This window comes from Cervus canadensis, chromosome 3 (genome assembly GCF_019320065.1).
Source record: "Cervus canadensis isolate Bull #8, Minnesota chromosome 3, ASM1932006v1, whole genome shotgun sequence".
NCBI lineage: Eukaryota > Metazoa > Chordata > Mammalia > Artiodactyla > Cervidae > Cervus > Cervus canadensis.
Window position 1 is genome coordinate 96371342 of NC_057388.1, and position 18119 is coordinate 96389460.

Here is an 18119-nt window from a genome sequence, read left to right on the forward strand (position 1 = left end):
CATGCTGCTTGAATATGCCTGGGCCACCAACCAGCTTAGCTGGGACAGGATTTGGCACCGAGGTGGCACCAAGGTGCTTCACACACATGGCAGTGAAGGTTCAAAACCTAAAGACAAAATATATCCTGGGCAACTCAGTGGTGGAAGAGGAAAGGAAGCCTGCAACCAGGATCCCCAGCCTACCCAACCCCCAGTGCATATACTTCTCCTGCTGTTATTGCTATAATATATAATACATATAGCTTTTATTTTGTTATATTTGTTGCCTGTGAGTATAAACTGAGCCCTGTGAATCCTTTCAGTAATCAAACAAACATAATAATGAACCTTTTGGTAACCCTAATTTAATTTTTTTCTATTACTATCTCATACTTAAACACAAAAATTAGCAGTTGTCAAGCAAGTTATGCACCCAGATTCAATAAGAAAATTCATTTCAAATAACAGTTACCTGGGCCATCCTGGTAACTGTTTTAGCATGAAATAAAAGAGCAAATATTGATCTGATCACTATGCTTTTATCATTATTTGCTTATTTTAAGATAGACTAAACTTTTCTTCTTAGACAATTAAGAACTTTGAAGAATTTTGCTTTTTACTCATTATCTTTATCCTTCATCTTTACAAAAATGTGGAGAAAGCCAAGGAATTCTAAAACTGAAAATTGTCAGAAATTTTAAAAGACTGGAAATTTCACTCTAATCGTTGTCTTTGCCTTACGGCAAGCTGATATTACTAATCTTATCATTAAACAGAAACAGAAAGTGGCCTTTCCGAATTAACCACAGAAGGAATCTCTGAATGACTTGAAATTTGAAGATTGAGTCTTCTGGAAAAGATAACAAAGGGAGATTTGCCTTGGCTCCAACAAATAGGTCCTTATCAGTCACCATTAATGATTAACACAATAATAAAACTCTAAGGAAGTGATCCTTGGATTCATATTTTTCATTAAAAAAACTTACCCCAGTTACTCTAAATCATCAGACTTCCATTTCATTGGTAGACCTCAAGCTGAGAGTTCTTTGAAATCTCCCAGAAGTAGACAATCCCCCCAAATAACAGTTGACTCAAAACCCTCAGCTGAAACTAATGATTACACACAGTAGACAGTTTCTGCTCAAATCTTTGAAACAAGATTCAATTTCAGGGAACTCATGCCCTTTTTCTTTGAGTCTGATTTTTTTTCACTAATCTTGCCTCATAGCATACATTGTAGCTCCCTGGAAAATGACAAAAGCATCCTAATATTTCATTTTCTTCCTTCTAAACCCCTGTGATCTTTTGGTGCCATTAAAGGAGAGACAAAACATTCTTATGCATTTTTCTCAGACCATAGCACTGCTGTAAATCTAATTGGTAGATCAATAGCCATTTGTAAAAAAAAAAAAATTAATCAGGATAGACTTCCTTATGCAGACTTCATCTAAAATTTCTTTCACACTAGAGAACTCATGAGAATCCATGTTCATAATATGAATCTCAAATTATGAATCCATGTTCATAATATGAATCTCATACTATGAATCCATGTTCATAATATGAATCTCATCCTATGAATCCAACCATCAACCTTGTAAAAACTGGACTTCACATCCACACAAACAAACACTTCTTGTGAGATCATTGAACCCTGCCCACCAAACCTAGTTTCCTGAGAAATAGGAACCACCCTCACTGCAAAGGTCAGTGTGCTCTCTTCAGAGTCGCTGTATCCTGCTTGGTAGAAATTGGTTAACTTCACTCAAAATATGTCTGCCCTTAGGGCCCAGTTAAGATAAGCACTCCTGTTGAGATAAGCAAAATTTTACTGTCCATAGAACCTGTGCCCCCCGCCCCCCACCCAAAGTATAATTCCTTAGTGGATACTACCACTAGTACCACTAGAGGCCCATTGTTTTGTTCAATCCCTAAGTCTTGTCTGACTTTTTGTGACCCCACGGATTGTAGCATGCCTCACACCTCTGTCCTCCACGATCTCCTGGAATTTGCTCAAATTCATGTCCCTTAATTTAAATGGTTTAAATTCAGAGACAGTCACATATCCCTTGATTTCTTCTTGACTAACCAAGAGAGGGTTTATGTCAGAACAAATATATCATGATGCAAATACATAAATGCTACAATAGACCCAACTAGATTTTTTTTTTCATTTATTTTTATTAGTTGGAGGCTAATTACTTCACAACATTGCAGTGGATTTTGTCACACATTGACATGAGTCAGCCATGGAGTTACATGTATTCCCCCATCCCGATCCCCCCTCCCACCTCCCTCTCCACCTGATTCCTCTGGGTCTTCCCAGTGCACCAGGCCCGAGCACTTGTCTCATGCATCCCACCTGGGCTGGTGATCTGTTTCACTATAGATAATATACATGCAGTTCTCTCAAAACATCCCATCCTCGCCTTCTCCCACAGAGTCCAAAAGTCTGTTCTGTACATCTGTGTCTCTTTTTCTGTTTTGCATATAGGGTTATCGTTACCATCTTTCTAAATTCCATATATATGTGTTAGTATGCTGTAATGTTCTTTATCTTTCTGGCTTACTTCACTCTGTCCAACTAGATTTTTAAGCACATTTTTTGAGACTTGGGTTTAGTCATCTAGACCCCTTGATGAATAGTTTATAACAAACTGATAAAAATTTTTCTGATAATTGCCTGAATCCCAGTTGATCAATGCATCCTGTCTAGAGTCTTAAATGAAACTGTATAGCGCTTTAATATCAGATGATTAAAAAATTCATTCTACAACAGAAGATCAGGAGGGATCAACCCTTGTCCAACTTAGAGGTAACATTCCCCAAACAATCGAACCAGAAGAATTTTGACAGTGGGGAAGTTCTGAATGTCAAAGATTAATATTCCATGGAAGCCTGGCATGCTGCCGTTCATGGGGTCACAAAGACTCAGGCATGACTGAGCAACTGAACAACTACAATAGCCTGACTTTGTTGGTCCTTGTCAAGAAGTAGGGACTGAAGAAAGAAAAACACAAAAACCAGCCCAATACCTATCAGTTGTGAGCTGGCCTATTTCTACCGCTAGGCAATACTGCTCTCCTACTAAATCTAAATACTTTCAGATTATCAAAACCAAATGAGGACTCTTCATGGAATAAGAAGAAACTAAGTTCATCACGTAATTATGCCTGAGAAGAGACGCTAGAGCTGAGTGCTGAAGAATTGATGCTTTCGAATTGTGGTGCTAGAGAAGACTCTTGAGTCCTTTGGACAGCAAGGAGATCAAACCAGTCAATCCTAAAGGGAATCAACCCTGAATAGTCATTGGAAGAACTGATACTGAAGCTGAAGTTCCAATCCTTTGGGCACCTGATGTGAAGAACTGACTCATTTGAAAAGACCCTGATGCTGGGAAAGATTGAGGGAAGGAGGAGAAGGGGCAAAAGAGGATGAGATGGTTGGATGGCATCACCAACTCAATGGACATGAGTTTGAGCAAACTCCTGGAGATAACGAAGGAAGGGAAGCCTGTCATGCTGTAGTCCATGGGGTCACGAAGAGTTGGACATGACTTAGCAACCGAACAATAACAACAGAGTCACTAGGCAATCACAAAAACTACCAAATATCCCATCTTCAGCTAATGAGCAACTCTTATTTTTTTTCCAATGGCAGCTCTATCCACGTTCTGTTCCTTCTGCTTCCTAGAAAAAAACTGTTAAAGTACCCAATCACTATACTGCCTTTATGAAGGTGCACGCACGCATGGACACACACCTGCATCCTCAAGCCTGCCCCCCAAATTACCTAGCAGATGCCCAGTTCCTACAATGAGCCCTTTCTAACATATCCTGTGCTTCCCCGCAGATTGCAAGTCTTGCCACAGGAAGCTTATGATACTGACTTCATTTGTCTACAGATATTTTCCTAGTGGTCCTTGACCAATAGCACCACTAAATAATTTACTAAATGGGACCATGTAAAGCACTGAGCAACTTTCACTGGGCTTCCCTGGTGACTCAGCTGGTAAAGAATCCATCTGCAATGCAGGAGACCTGGGTTCAATCCCTGGGTTGGGAAGATCCCTCAGAGAAGGGAACAGCTAGCCACTTCAGAATTCTGACCTGGAGAATTCCATGGATGGTATAGTCTATGGGGTCACAAAGAATCAGACCCAACTGAGCAACTTTCAAAGCCCCTGACATACGATATACACAAGATATTTTTATCACCATTTTTGTTGTTACAATGATTATTGATATTAGCTATCCAGGAAACTTTGATCTGATCAAATGCAAGGATTTTTCTATCAACAGACTACAATGATAATAGTTTCTAGTTCACATTATAAGCATCTTTTATATATATATATATATATATATATATATATATATATGAAGGTCTGAATTTATTTTCATTTAACTAAGACTTGTTTGAGATAGTCATTTGCCAGGTATATTTAAAATACTTCTTTGTGGCTGACTGATTTTAACTGATGAATTTGAATTAGTCACTCAGTTCAGTTTAGTCCCTCAGTCGTGTCTGACTCTCTGCAACCCAATGGACTGCAGCACACCAGGCTTCCCTGTCCATCACCAACTCCCAGAGCTTGTTCAAACTCATGTCCATCAAGTTGGTGATGCCATCCAACCATATCATCCTCTGTCATCCCCTTCTCCTCCCGCCTTCAATCTTTCCCAGCATCAGGGTCTTTTCCAATGAGTCAGTTCTTCGCATCAGGTGGCCAAAGTATTGAAGCTTCAGCTTCAGCATCAGTCCTTCCAATGAATATTCAGGACTGATTTCCTTCAGATGGACTGGTTGGATCTCCTTGCAGTCCAAGGGACTCTCAAGAGTCCTTTCCAACACCACAGTTCAAAAGCATCAATTCTTCGGCACTCAGCTTTCTTTATAGTCCAACTCTCACATCCATGCATGACTACTGGAAAAACCATAGCTTTGACTAGTTGGACCTTTGTTGGCAAAGTAATGTCTCTGCTTTTTAATATGTTGTCTAGGTTTGTCATAACTTTTTTCCCAAGGAGCAAGCATCGTTTAATTTCATGGCTGTAGTCACCATATGCATTGATTTTGGAGCCCAAGAAAATAAAGTCTGTCACTATTTCCATTGTTTCCCCATATATTTGCCATGAAGTGACAGGACCAGATACCATGATCTTAGTTTTCTGAATGTTGAGTTTTAAGCCAACTTTTTCACTCTCCTCTTTCACTTTCATCAAGAGGCTCTTTAGTTCCTCTTTGCCTTTTGTCATAAAAGTGGTATCATCTGCATATCTGAGGTTATTGATATTTCTCCTGGCAATCTTGATTCCAATTTGTGCTTTATCCAGTCCAGCATTTCTCATGATGTACTCTGCATAAAAGTTAAATAAGCAGGGTGACAATATACAGCCTTGACATACTCCTTTCCCAATTTGGAATCAGTCCATTGTTCTATCTCTGGTTTTAACTGTTGCTTCTTGACCTGCACACATATTTCTCAGGAGGCAGGTCAGGTGGTCTGGTATTCCAGTCTCTTGAAGAATTTCCCACAGTTTATTGTGATTCACACAGTCAAAGGCTTTAGTGTAGTCAATAAGGCAGAAGTAGATGCTTTTCTGGAACTCTCTTGCTTTTTGGATGATTGAACTGATGTTGGCAATTTGATCTCTGGTTCTTCTGCCTTTTCTAAATCCAGCTTCAACATCTGGAATTTCTTGGTTCATGTTCTGTCGAAGCCTTGCTTGGAGAATTTTGAGCATTATTTTGCTAGCATGTGAGATGAGTGCAATTGAGTGGTAGTCTGAACATTCTTTGGCATTGCTTTTCTTTGGGATTGGAATGAAAACTGACCTTTTCCAGTCCTGTGGCCACTGCTCAGTTTTCCAGATTTGCTGGCATACTGAATGCAGCACTTTCACAACATCATCTTTCATTTTAGGATGAAATAGCTTGACTGGAATTCCATCACCTCCACTAGCCTTATTCATAGTGATGTTTCCCAAGGCTCACCTGACTTCACACTTCAGGATTCCTGGCTTCAGGTGAATGATCACACCATTGTGTTTATCTGGGTCATTAAGACCTTTTTGGTATAGTTCTTCTGTGTATTCTTGCCACCTCTTCTTAACATCTTCTGGTTCTGTTAGGTCCATACCATTTCTGTACTTTATTGTGCCCATCTTTGCATGAAATGTTCCCTTGGTATCTCTAATTTTCTTGAAGAGATCTCTAGTCTTTCCCATTCTATTGTTTTCCTCTATTTCTTTGCATTGATCGCTTATGAAGGCTTTCTTATCTCTCCTTGCTATTCTTTGGAACTCTGCATGTAGGAGGGTATATCTTTCCTTTTCTTCTTTGCCTTTCACTCTCTTTTCTCAGCTGTTTGTAAGGCCTCCTCAGACAACCATTTTGCCTTTTTGCGTTTCTTTTTCTTGGGGATGGTTTTGATCAGTACCTCCTGTACAATGTTAAGAACCACTGTCCATAGTTCTTCAGGCATTTTTTCTGTCAGATAAGTTAGTTATTAGCACACTGTCTCTAAAAGACTTTCTGTGGCTGATTGATTTGTCAACAGTACAGTTCCTTTAGGTTTACCAGAGGGCATTAAACAAAAGTGTGAGCTCTGGAGTCAGACACACTGACAATTCTTCCTGCTATTCAGCAGTTTTTGACAAGGAAATTGTGTTGACCTCAAGATCCTTCCTATAATAATATTCCCAACTGCATTCGTTTCTGTAGGTGGCCATTATAGATTACCACAAACTGGGTAGCTTAAAACAAAAGAAATTTATTCTTTGAGAATTCTGCAGTCTAAAAGTCCAAAACTAAGATATCAGCAGGCCTGTACTCCCTCTGAAGGCTCTAGATAGAAACCCTTTTCTTCTTCTTAATGAAAGTCACTCAGTCATGTCTTGTGACCCCATGGACTGCAGCCCACCAGGCTTCTCTGTCCATGGGATTCTCCAGGCAAGAATACTGGAGTGGGTTGCCATTTCCTTCTCCCGGGGATCTTCCCCATGCAGGAATCAAACCCGAGTCTCCTGCATCGCAGGCAGATTCTTTGCCGACTGAGCTATGAGGGAGGATTGCCAACAATCTGTGGTATTCTTTGACTTGTAGATCCATACTCCAATCTCTGCCTCTATCAATACATGACATTCTTTCTCAAGTGTCTGTACTGTTTTCTTACGTCAGTCATTGGATTATAGTTCAGTCAAATCCATTATGACTTTATCTCTCTGTTTTTTTTTTTTGCTTTACTACTTTAAAAATCATAGTTAACTTACAATGCTGTGTTAGCTTCAAGTATACAGCAAAGTGATTCAGTTTCATATATATATATGTACATATATATTCCATCATAGAATATTGTAAGACATTGAATATAGTCCCCTGTGCTATACACCAAGTACTTGTTTTTTTTTAATCTATTTTTACACAGAGTAGTGTTGTGTACATTAATCCTCAACTCCTAATTTGTCTCCCCCCATCCCACTATTCCCTCTGGTAACCAGAAGTTTGTTTTCTATATCTGTGAGTCTATTTCTGTTTTGTAAATAAGTTATTTTATATCATTATGACTAAATGAATCATATCTGCAAAAGTTCTATTTCCAAATAAGGTCACACACTGAGGGCTTGGGTGAGCATGAGCTTTTGGGGGATTCTGTACAACTCAGGACACACATCACATAAAACTGTGAAAATTAAATAATGAGAAAACCCATGTAAAGGACATAGTAAATACTCAAAAATAACCATTACTGTAATCAGTAAAATTATTCATGAATTCATAACAGCAAAGTAATAATTCACAAGCAGTTCTTTTACTGAATGAAAATGAGTTATTTTAAACTAGGTCAATTTATTTTGAAAGTGTCGATATATAAAGAGTAGCTTCAGCTATTTCTCACAAGAAAAGCAATCCAATATGTAAATTCACATCAATTTAGTCAACATGTGTAATAAATTAAAAATTAATTTTAGGAATAGGTGAGGGTTCTCACTCTAGGTAAGATGAAGTAAGCATATTCTATCTGACTCTCCCACTGAAAACAGCTTTCAAACATGAAATAGTATGTGAGGAAGTTATTCCAGGACTCTGAAGAGTAAATAGTAGCAGGTATAGGGCACGACTGAGCGACTGAACTGAACTGACTAAAAAAGAAATGAGTTATCAAGCCGTGAAAAGACACCGGGTGTGTGGGGGAGATGTAGAACACTCTTATATGTGTATTACTAAATAAAAGAAGCCAAATCTGAAAATCTGTGTGATTCCAACTATATGACATTTTGGAAAAGCAAAAACTTCAGAAATAGTAAAGAGATCAGTGGTGGCCAGGGACTAGGAAGGAGGTTGGGGTGAGTAAGCAAACCACAGAGGATTTCTAGGGCAGTGAAACAATTCTGTATGATACTATAATGATGAGCACATAATATTATATATTTTTCAAAACCCATAGAATGTACAACACCAAGAATCAACCCTGATGTAAACCATGGACTTCAGTGGATAATGATGTGTCAAAACAGATTCCTCGATTGTAACAAATGTACCACTCTGGGGTGGGGGAGGGGTGTTGATAGTAGGAGAAGCATAAAACTTGTACTTTCTGCTAGATTCTGCTGTGAACCTACAACTTCTCTAAAAAAGAAAGTCTACTTAAGAAAAAACTCAGTGGATGAGTTCAGTAGCAGAACGGAGTAGATGACAGAGGACATATAAAGTGAACTGAAAAACAGAAGTAATCCAATCTCAAACAGATAAATAAAAAGATTTTTAAAAATGAATAGACTGAAATACCACAGTAATGCTGTCCCTTTATAAAAAAACAAACAAACAAACAAAACTGAGATGAGCTGGTAAAAGCTGTCAGAATCATTTTTTTTGCAGAACTCTGGTGTCTAGTCAAAATTTACAACCAGGGGGAAGCTTGATAAGGAAAGAAGCGGCTGCTTTGCAGGAAGATACAGTGATGACGATTCAAATTCCTACCTACCACGCCCTGTACCCCATGTGTGGTGACAGTTGTGAGGACTGCACCCGCATTCTGGGTACAGGATGGCCAGAGGGAGCACTGCAGAATTTCTCAAAGAATTTTCTAGGAATTTTTTTTTTTCATTTATTTTTATTAGTTGGGGGCTAATTACTTTACAATATTGTAGTGGTTTTTGTCATACACTGACATGAATCAGCCATGGATCTATATGTATTCCCCATCCCGATCCCCCCTCCCACCTCCCTCTCCACCCGATTCCTCTGGGTCTTCCCAGTGCACCAGGCCCGAGCACTTGTCTCATGCATCCCACCTGGGCTGGTGATCTGTTTCACCCTAGATAATATACATGTTTCGATGCTGTTCTCTTGAAACATCCCACCCTCGCCTTCTCCCACAGAGTCCAAAATTCTGTTCTGTACATCTGTGTCTCTTTTTCTCTTTTGCATATAGGGTTATCATTACCATCTTTCTAAATTCCATATATATGCGTTAGTATACTGTATTGGTCTTTATCTTTCTGGCTTACTTCACTCTGTATAATGGGCTCCAGTTTCATCCATCTCATTAGAACTGATTCAAATGAATTTTGGCTGTGGAGTTCCAGCCCGTCTAGTGGCTCCCTGAAGGGCTTGCCTTTATTTTGCCTGATTCAAAGCATTTCTAGCGATAAGGTGGCTAATCAGGAGGCTTTTGCTATGTGCATTTCAAGGCAGAAATATTGGCTGTAGCAGCCATGGGCTAGGGATAATAGTAACAAACAACAAGTAACAATTAATGTCTTGTCCACAGGGGAAAATAAAGAAATGAATAGACCCTGTCCATGAGGACACCTAGGCATTTAGACTTACCAGGTATAGACATTAAATCAACTCTCTTCGACAGGCTCAAAGAGCTAAAGGGGACAAGCAACAAACAAACTGAAAAGCCTAGGAAACAACAGATTGGGAAAAGGGATATTTAGGGGTAAGGGAATTTTTAAAGGCTCCTGTGCATACCAGGGAATCAGATATACATGGTGTCAGTACTGCGTACGTGCTAAAGATAAAAAAGGCCTGAAAAGACTCCAGGCTTTCACCTCTGACTGGCCTTCAGGCTCTGAGCAAGCCTTGAGTGAAGGTTGAGGCAAAATTGTAAGCAACCTGGCCAAGCACTGAAGGAGTGCTGTAATACAGAACCAATCTGCAAGGACTAAGAGAGTATTTTCTCTTCTTTTCTTTTTCCTCCAAACATTGAAAGAAACGCTGTCAAAACAACAGGTGACCCCAAAATTAATGGAACACAGATTTCTTCACATACCAAATAATACCAACTTCACCAAAATTGTCTGGGAAGTCACAAAACATGCAAACAACAACAGCCAACAAGAAGCAGCTAAAACAAACACTGGGGAGGAGGAAAATCTCATTTCCAGAGTTGCCACATGTTAACATTAAAAATCTCCAGGTCTAAACAAACCAGGAGAATCCAAAGCATGTGACTAAACAGGGAACCTGGCTCATCTACAGGGGAGAAAAAAGAAATTAATAGACTCTCCATGAGGACACATAGGCATTTAGACTTACTAGACATAGACATTAAATCAACTCTCTTAAATATGCTCAAAGAACCAAAGGAAATCATGGAGAAAGAACTAGAGGAGAATGTGTCTCACCAAATACAGAATATTAGTAGGAATTATAGAAATGAAAAAAATAGAAAATTTGGAGATTAAAAGTACAGGTAGATCAACTGGCATCCAGTTTAAGAAGTCAAAGTGTTAGTCACCCAGTCGTGTTCAACTCTTTGTGACCCCATGGACTGTATAGCCTGCTAGGCTCCTCTGTCCATGGGATTCTCCAGGCAATAATACTGAAGTGGGCTGCCATTCTGTTCTCTAGCGGATCTTCCCAACTGAGGGATCAAATCCAGGTCTCCTGCACTGCAGGCAGATTCTTTGCCATCTGAGCCACCAGGGATCGTCAAATAGTCAAATCCCCAAGACAGAGAGAATCTAGACAGCAGCAAGAGAAAGTGACTCATCACATACAGGAAACACTGTGTGTAATTAATAGCCCATTTTTCTGTAGAAACTGGAAGCCAGAAGGCAGTGGGGTGACATATTTACCTTTTTTTTTTTTTTGGTCATACCAGGTGGTATGTGGGATCTGAATTCCCAGACCAGGAATTGAACCTGCAACCACTACAGTGTCCTAACCCCTGGACTGCCAGGGAAGTCCCAGGGTGAAATATTTAATGGGCTGAAAGAAAAGAATTTCACCAATAATTCTATATCTAGCAAAACCACCCTTTAAAAAGAGAAATTAGCACATTGCCAGATAAAGACAGAGGGAGCTTATTACTAGTAGACCTGCACTATAAGAAATGCTGAAGGGAGTCCTCCAGCTACAAGATAAAGGGATACTTGAAGCCAAATGAAGAAATAAACAACACAACAGTAAATGTATCTACATATTAAACAGATAAATATAAAAACCAGTAGAACTGCATGTTTTGTTTATAACTTCTCTTTTTTTCTACATGACTGTAAGATAATTAAAACAATAATTATATATGCATGTTAATTGATCCATGATGTATAAGATGTATTATCAAATACATCTTATCAAATACATTATCAAATACATGTATTATCAAATACAAAGATACAAGATACAAAATATCTTTGTATTTACAAAGATGTAATTTGTAAAAATAACAGCATAAAGGGAGGAGATGGAGTTTTAAAGGACTGGAGTTTTTATATACTATTGAGAGTAGCTTGGTACTAATTCAAACTTGATTCTTACAGGGTTTTTTTCAACTTAATTCTTATAAGTTAAGCTACTAACTGTAACCCTAGGGTAACTATTATTATGGACTGAATTGTGTCTCCCCAAAATTCATATGTTGAAGCCTTAACTCCCAATGTGTTTGGCATTTGGAGATGGGATCTTTGGAAGGTAATTAGGTCATGGGAATGAGGTCTTCTTGATGAGGTTTATATCCTTATAAGAAGAGACCAGAGTGTGCTCCTTCTCCTCTCCTCTCTCTCTGTCTCTTTTTCCCACCGTGTGAAGAAATAACTAGAAGCCAGCCATCGGCAAGCCAGGAAGAGAACTCTCATCAGAAACTCACTGCCAGTATCTTCACCTTGACATTGTACTTTTCAGTCTCTGTAACTGTGAAAAATAAATGGCTGTTGTTTAAGCCATATAGTCTATGAGGTTTTGTTATAGCAGCTCAAGCAGACTAAAGGATATCAAAAATAAATAAATAAAAACAAACACCTTTTAAAGTATACAGAAAAAGAACAAGATGGGAATCAGAACAGTAAACTAGAAAAAAAATCACTCACAGAACAAAGCAGTAGTGGAGTAACTGAAGAATAAAAAGACAATAAGACAGAAAGAAAACAAGCAGCAAAATTGCAGAAGTACATATTTTCTTATCAATAATTACTCGAACTGTAAGTGGATTGAGCCCTCCAGTGAAAGAGAAGAGATTAGTGGACTTCCCTGGGGTCCAGTAGTTAAGAATCCATCTGCCAATGCAGAGGATATGGGTTCTATCCCTGATCCATGAAGATTCCACATGCCTCCAGGCAACTAAGCCTGAGAACTCCAACTACTGAAGCGCCTGCCTCGAGAGCCTGTGCTCAACAAGAGAAACCACTGCGTCGCAACTAAGTAGCTGTAGTAGCCGGAGTAGCTTCAGCTTGCAAGGACTGGAGAAAGCCCCAGTGCAGCAGCAGAGACATACCACAGCCAAAAATAAAAATAAATCAATCAATACATTCAAAAAAAGACAGAGAGATTGGAAGAATAGAGTTTTTTAAATGATCTAAATATATGTTGCTAAAAAGAAGCTCACTTTAAATCCAAGGACACAAGTAGACTGAAAATATAAGAAATAAACTCCATGCAATGCAAAAAATGCCAAAAGAAAACTGGGGTGGCTATACTAATATCAGACAACATAGACTTGAAGACAATAATTGTTACAGGACAAAGGAAGGCATTATCAATACATATTGACAAAAAGGTCAACATGTCAAGATATACTAATTATAAACATATGCCTCTAACAAAAGAACCACAAAATATATGAAGCAAAAACTGATGTAATTGAAAGAAGAAATGGTTTTACAGTAACAGTTGGAAATTTCAATACCCCATTCCAAAAAATAGATAAAACAACTAGACAGAAGATCAGTTTAAAAATAGAAGATTTGAATGATGTTATGAACCAACTATGTCTAAAAGACATCTACAGAAGACCAAAACAGCAGATTACATATATTTCTCAAGTGCATATGGAATATTCTTTGTGATAGTATGTCAGGCAACAAAAACAAATTCAAGTTTCAATAAACTCAAAATGATTGAAGTCATAAAAATTAATCCTATTTCTATGTATTAGCAATGTACAGTTGGAAACAGGATTTTAAAATGCCATGTACAATAGCTCTAAAAAATAAGTATTTATACCTATAGTTAGATATAAATCTAACAAATATAGGATGTGTATGTTGAAGTTCAAAATGGTGATGACCTAAATAAATAGAAAGAAATACTGTCTTCATGGATTCAAAGACTCAGTGTAGTAAAGAATAAGAAATTGATCTACAGATTTAACTCAATTAAAAAAAACTCTAGCAGGACATTTGAAGACAAATAAAAGCTGATTCTAATATTTATGTAGGAATTAAATAAATAAGAATAGCTAAGGCACTTCTGGAAAAGAATAAGTTTGGAGAAATTACACCACATGATTTTAAGGCCTTTTATAAAGTTAAAAGTATCTAGACAATGTGGTGTCAGTGAAAGAAAAGATACATAAATCAATGAAACAAAGTAGAAAGTCCAAAAGTAGATTTACCCAAATATGACCCTTGATTTTTAAGAGTAGGGCAAAAGAAATTCAGTGACAAGAGCACAATATTTTCAACTAATGGAATTGGAGCAGTAGGATTCCCTTATGTAAAACAAAATACTTCTACTTAAATATGCTAAATTATACAAGAATTTACTCAAAACGGATTATTGGTCTAAATGGAGAAGATGAAACTATCTAAAACTTTTAGGGATAAAACAGAATAAAACTTTTGTGACCTAGAGTTCAAAGAGTTCTTTTATATGAAATTCAAAATACAATGTAAAAATACTGAACATTATCAAATTAAAATCTTTTGCTGCATGAAAGTCACAGTCAAGAGAATGAAAAGACAAGCTACATACTGAGAAAAAAATATTTGTAAACCATGTATTCAGTAAAGAGCATGTTTCAAGACTTTACCAAGAAATCTTAAAACTCGAGACTACACGGACAAACAGTTCCATTAAAAAATGGGCACTGAACCCATATTTGAACAGGCACTTCACTACGAGGATATGTAGATGGCAAATAAGTATATGAAAGTGTTCAACATCATTAACAATGAGATACCATGACAAAGCTATCAGAATGGTTAAAATTTAAAAACACTGACAATCTTAAATGCTTAAAGATATGGAAAAATAGAAATTCTTATGCATTGCTAATGGGGATGCAAGATGATGTAGTTGTTCTGAAAAGCAGTTTGGCAGCTTCCTACATAGTTAAACATATCACATGACCCAGCAATCCCACTCCTGGGTATTTAGTCAAGAGAAATGAAAACTAGTGTTCATACAAAAGTGTGTACACAAATATTTACTGCAGCACTATTCACAATCATCAAAAACTGGAAACAAACCAATGTATATCAGATAGAGAAACAAACTGTCACACATATAGGTACTGTATATATAAATTCCTACTCAGCAATAAAAACAAATAAACTATTGATACCAGCAACAACCTGGATGAATCTCAAAGGCATTATGCTAAGTGAAAGAAGCCAATCTCAAAAGATCACATACTGGGACTTCCCTAACTAAGCTCCCACATGCCACATGTGGGATGACCCAAAAGTTAAAAAAATACATATATACTATTTATATATGATCAATTCACATGATATTCTCCAAAGATGCTGCTGCTGCTGAGTTGCTTCAGTTGTGTCCGACTCTGTGTGACCCCATAGACAGCAGCCCAACAGGCTCCCCCCATCCCTGGGATTCTCCAGGCAAGAGTACTGGAGTGCGTTGCCATTGCCCTCTCTGCAAAAGATGAAACTATAGCAATGGAAGACAGTGATTTTTAGGGATTGGGGGTAGGGGAGAGTATGATTACAAATAAATAGCATGAGGAGTTCTTTGGGTTTATAGAATCTTTTCAGTATCCAAGTTGTGATGGTGGTTACAAAAATTGGTATATGTGCTAAAATTCATAGAGCTAAACACCAAAAAAGTCAAAAATTAGAAAAATAAATAAAGATATATATAGGGGACTTCCCTGGTGGTACAGTGGATAAGAATCACCTGCCAAAGCAGGGGACACTGGTTCAATTCCTGGTCCAGGAAGACTCCACATGCTTTGAAGCAATTAAGCCCATGTGCCATCACTACTGAGCCCTGGTACCTCGATCTGTACCTCCACAACAGGAGAAGCCACCACAATGAGAAGACCTTGCACTGCAACAAAGAGTAGCCCCCATTCACTGCAACTAGAGAAACCCTGCACGCAGCAACGAAGACGCAGCACAATCAGAAATAAAATAAACTATTTTTACAAAAGAAACATATACATAGTCAACATCTCAGCACCCAAAGGTGCACCATAAATGTTTGTTGGATTAAATTACAAATGATTATTGCAGACAACTACTCCCCATATTCCACCCTGCCCCAACCCAGTTGAAATTACTGTGTCCACTGGCTGATCATGTGTATGTAAGCAAGAATTAGGTTGTTCTAGAGAGAAGACAAGACAGTTAGAGACAAACTTCAAGCTACTTAACCAACATGGACAGTCATCTTTAAGATCACCAGGTCCAAACTCTCACACACAGCACAATCCTTTGGAGGAAGACTATAATAAACTTATTTGTTTTGCTAACTGCTACTTCTTTCCATTTTTAACAGTCTTCAGAATCTCCCCAAGTGGGATTAAGCCCAACTCCAAATTTAGAAATGACTTCTATTTATTTAAAGCAATCAGTCTTTTACTTTCTCTGACCCCTATGATTGACCTAGTGGTTGGTTCCGTGAACTAAAAGAGGCAACTGAGGCCAACTGGACCCTATTTCTGGATTACCACATGAGCTATGATGTAAAGTCCCTTTTTTTGTTAGGTTTGAACTTGGAATCACATCACTCTAAGGACTGGCTACCGTCTTTCAGTGATGAGGGAAAAGTCTGCTGAGAGAGTAAGGAGACAGAGAAATGAACTGGAGAATGAGAATTTGGTTCCTGGTCAAATCATTTCTCCCTCCAGCCCAGGTTTCCACTTAACTTCCTTCCTTGTGTATGCGCTCAGTCATGGCCAACTCTTTGCGACCCCACGGACTGTAGCCTGCCAAGCTGGCTCCTCTGTCCATGGAATTTCCCAGGCAAGAGTCCTGGAGTGCGTTGCCACTTCCAGCTCCAGGGGATCTTCCCGACTCAGGGACCAAACTCATATCTCTTGTGTCTCCTGCATTGGCAGGTGGATTCCTTACCACTGAGTCACCTGGGAAGCCCTCCTACTTAATTAGGTCATAAAATTTCCAAACCCCTTCCCAGTCCTGCTAGCTCAAACCTCTAGGGAAATCCTGGAAAACTTACTCCAGTCTCACCTGGTGGAGAAGGCAATGGCACCCCACTCCAGTACTCTTGCCTGGTAAATCCCAAGGACGGAGGACCTTGGTGGGCTGCAGTCCATGGGGTCGCTAAGAGTCATTCACGACTGAGTGACTTCACTTTCACTCTTCACTTTCATGCATTGGAGAAGGAAATGGCAACCCACTCCAGTGTTCTTGCCTGGAGAATCCCAGGGACAGGGGAGCCTGGTGGGCTGCCGTCTATGGGGTCACACAGAGTCGGACACGTCTGAAGCAACTTAGCAGCAGCAGCAGCAGCAGTCTCATCTGGAGCTAGCCTTAAGGCCCATAAATTAAAAAAAAATTTTTTTTTAATTTTAAATTTAATTTTAATTTTAAATTAAAAAAAATTTTTAAATTTGCGATAGCTCTGTTACTTGCCAACAAAAGCATCCTAACTGTCAGAAGCATCATAACTGTCAGAAGTCAGATTGCTTCATCTTTAAAATCAATTATTTGTAGAGACATAAGCTTAAGATCTCAATGGGTTATTATTTGCATGCCTTTCATAAGTTCAAAGGACAACCTCAGTTAGGATTTCCAGAACAACCTGAAAAAAAAAAAAAACTAACTAAACAGGTTGAGAAATCTCTTCCCTCCCACTGCTCCTCCCTCTGGCTCTCCTTTCTTTCATTAAATAGGCATTAGCACACCTTCTCAGGAAGACTGCTCTGTGGTGTTCACTATCATCTCTGCAAATTTGAAACCTCAGACTCTCGAAGATGCACCTCAGTGCTGTGTATCACCGCATACCTCTAAGTGATGGGAATAGCATTCCTATCATCGGACTTGGTACCTACTCGGAACCTAAGTTGGTAAGCTCGTCTCGCCCTCTTTTTTTAAATGATAATCTATCATTCGTTTTGAATGGACTTCACTGATTTAATTTTTGTAGTAATGAATGGAACCTTGAAGGACAGCTATTTGCCTGAATGAGTAATGAGCCAGAGGTTAAATCAGTTTATGATTTAAAAGTATCTTGACTTAATAAATGGGACCTTTCTGCTTCTTTTACTGAAATTCAGCCTGAATACTGATTATTAGAGTGAACTGAAGCACATAAAATTTCTGAGTTTCTCATTTATGATTTTCTTTAAGTTCATATTTGAGAATTTTTAGCTCAGTCTAACAAAACTTTTAGTGAAAACCTACCATATATGAAGCACTAGGGGCTTCTCCCTGGTGGCTCAGACGGTAAAGTGTCTGCCTACAATGTGGGAGACCTGGGTTCAATCCCCGGATGGGGAAGATCCTCTGGAGAAGGAAATGGCAACCCACTCCAGTACTCTTGCCTGGAAAATCCCAAGGGAGAAGCCTGGTAGGCTACAGTCCATGGGGTTGCAAAGAGTCGGACACGACTGAGCGACTTTACTTCACTTACTTCAGGGGCTTCTCAGGTGGCACAGTGGTAAAGAACCCACCTACCAATTCAGGAGACATAAGAGAAGCAGGTTC

General features: G+C 38.7%; 1 protein-coding gene across 1 annotated transcript in view; it reads left to right on the top strand.

Moving 5' to 3' along the window:
- Window positions 1-17293: 17293 nt before the first annotated feature.
- The window catches only part of AKR1D1 (aldo-keto reductase family 1 member D1), a 60010-nt gene continuing 59184 nt past the window's right edge, over window positions 17294-18119 (top strand). The window contains exon 1 of the mRNA XM_043463823.1: window positions 17294-17479. Within this exon, the coding sequence (XP_043319758.1) occupies window positions 17387-17479 (93 nt within the window). The 5' untranslated portion in view covers window positions 17294-17386. The remainder of the gene's footprint in view (window positions 17480-18119) is intronic.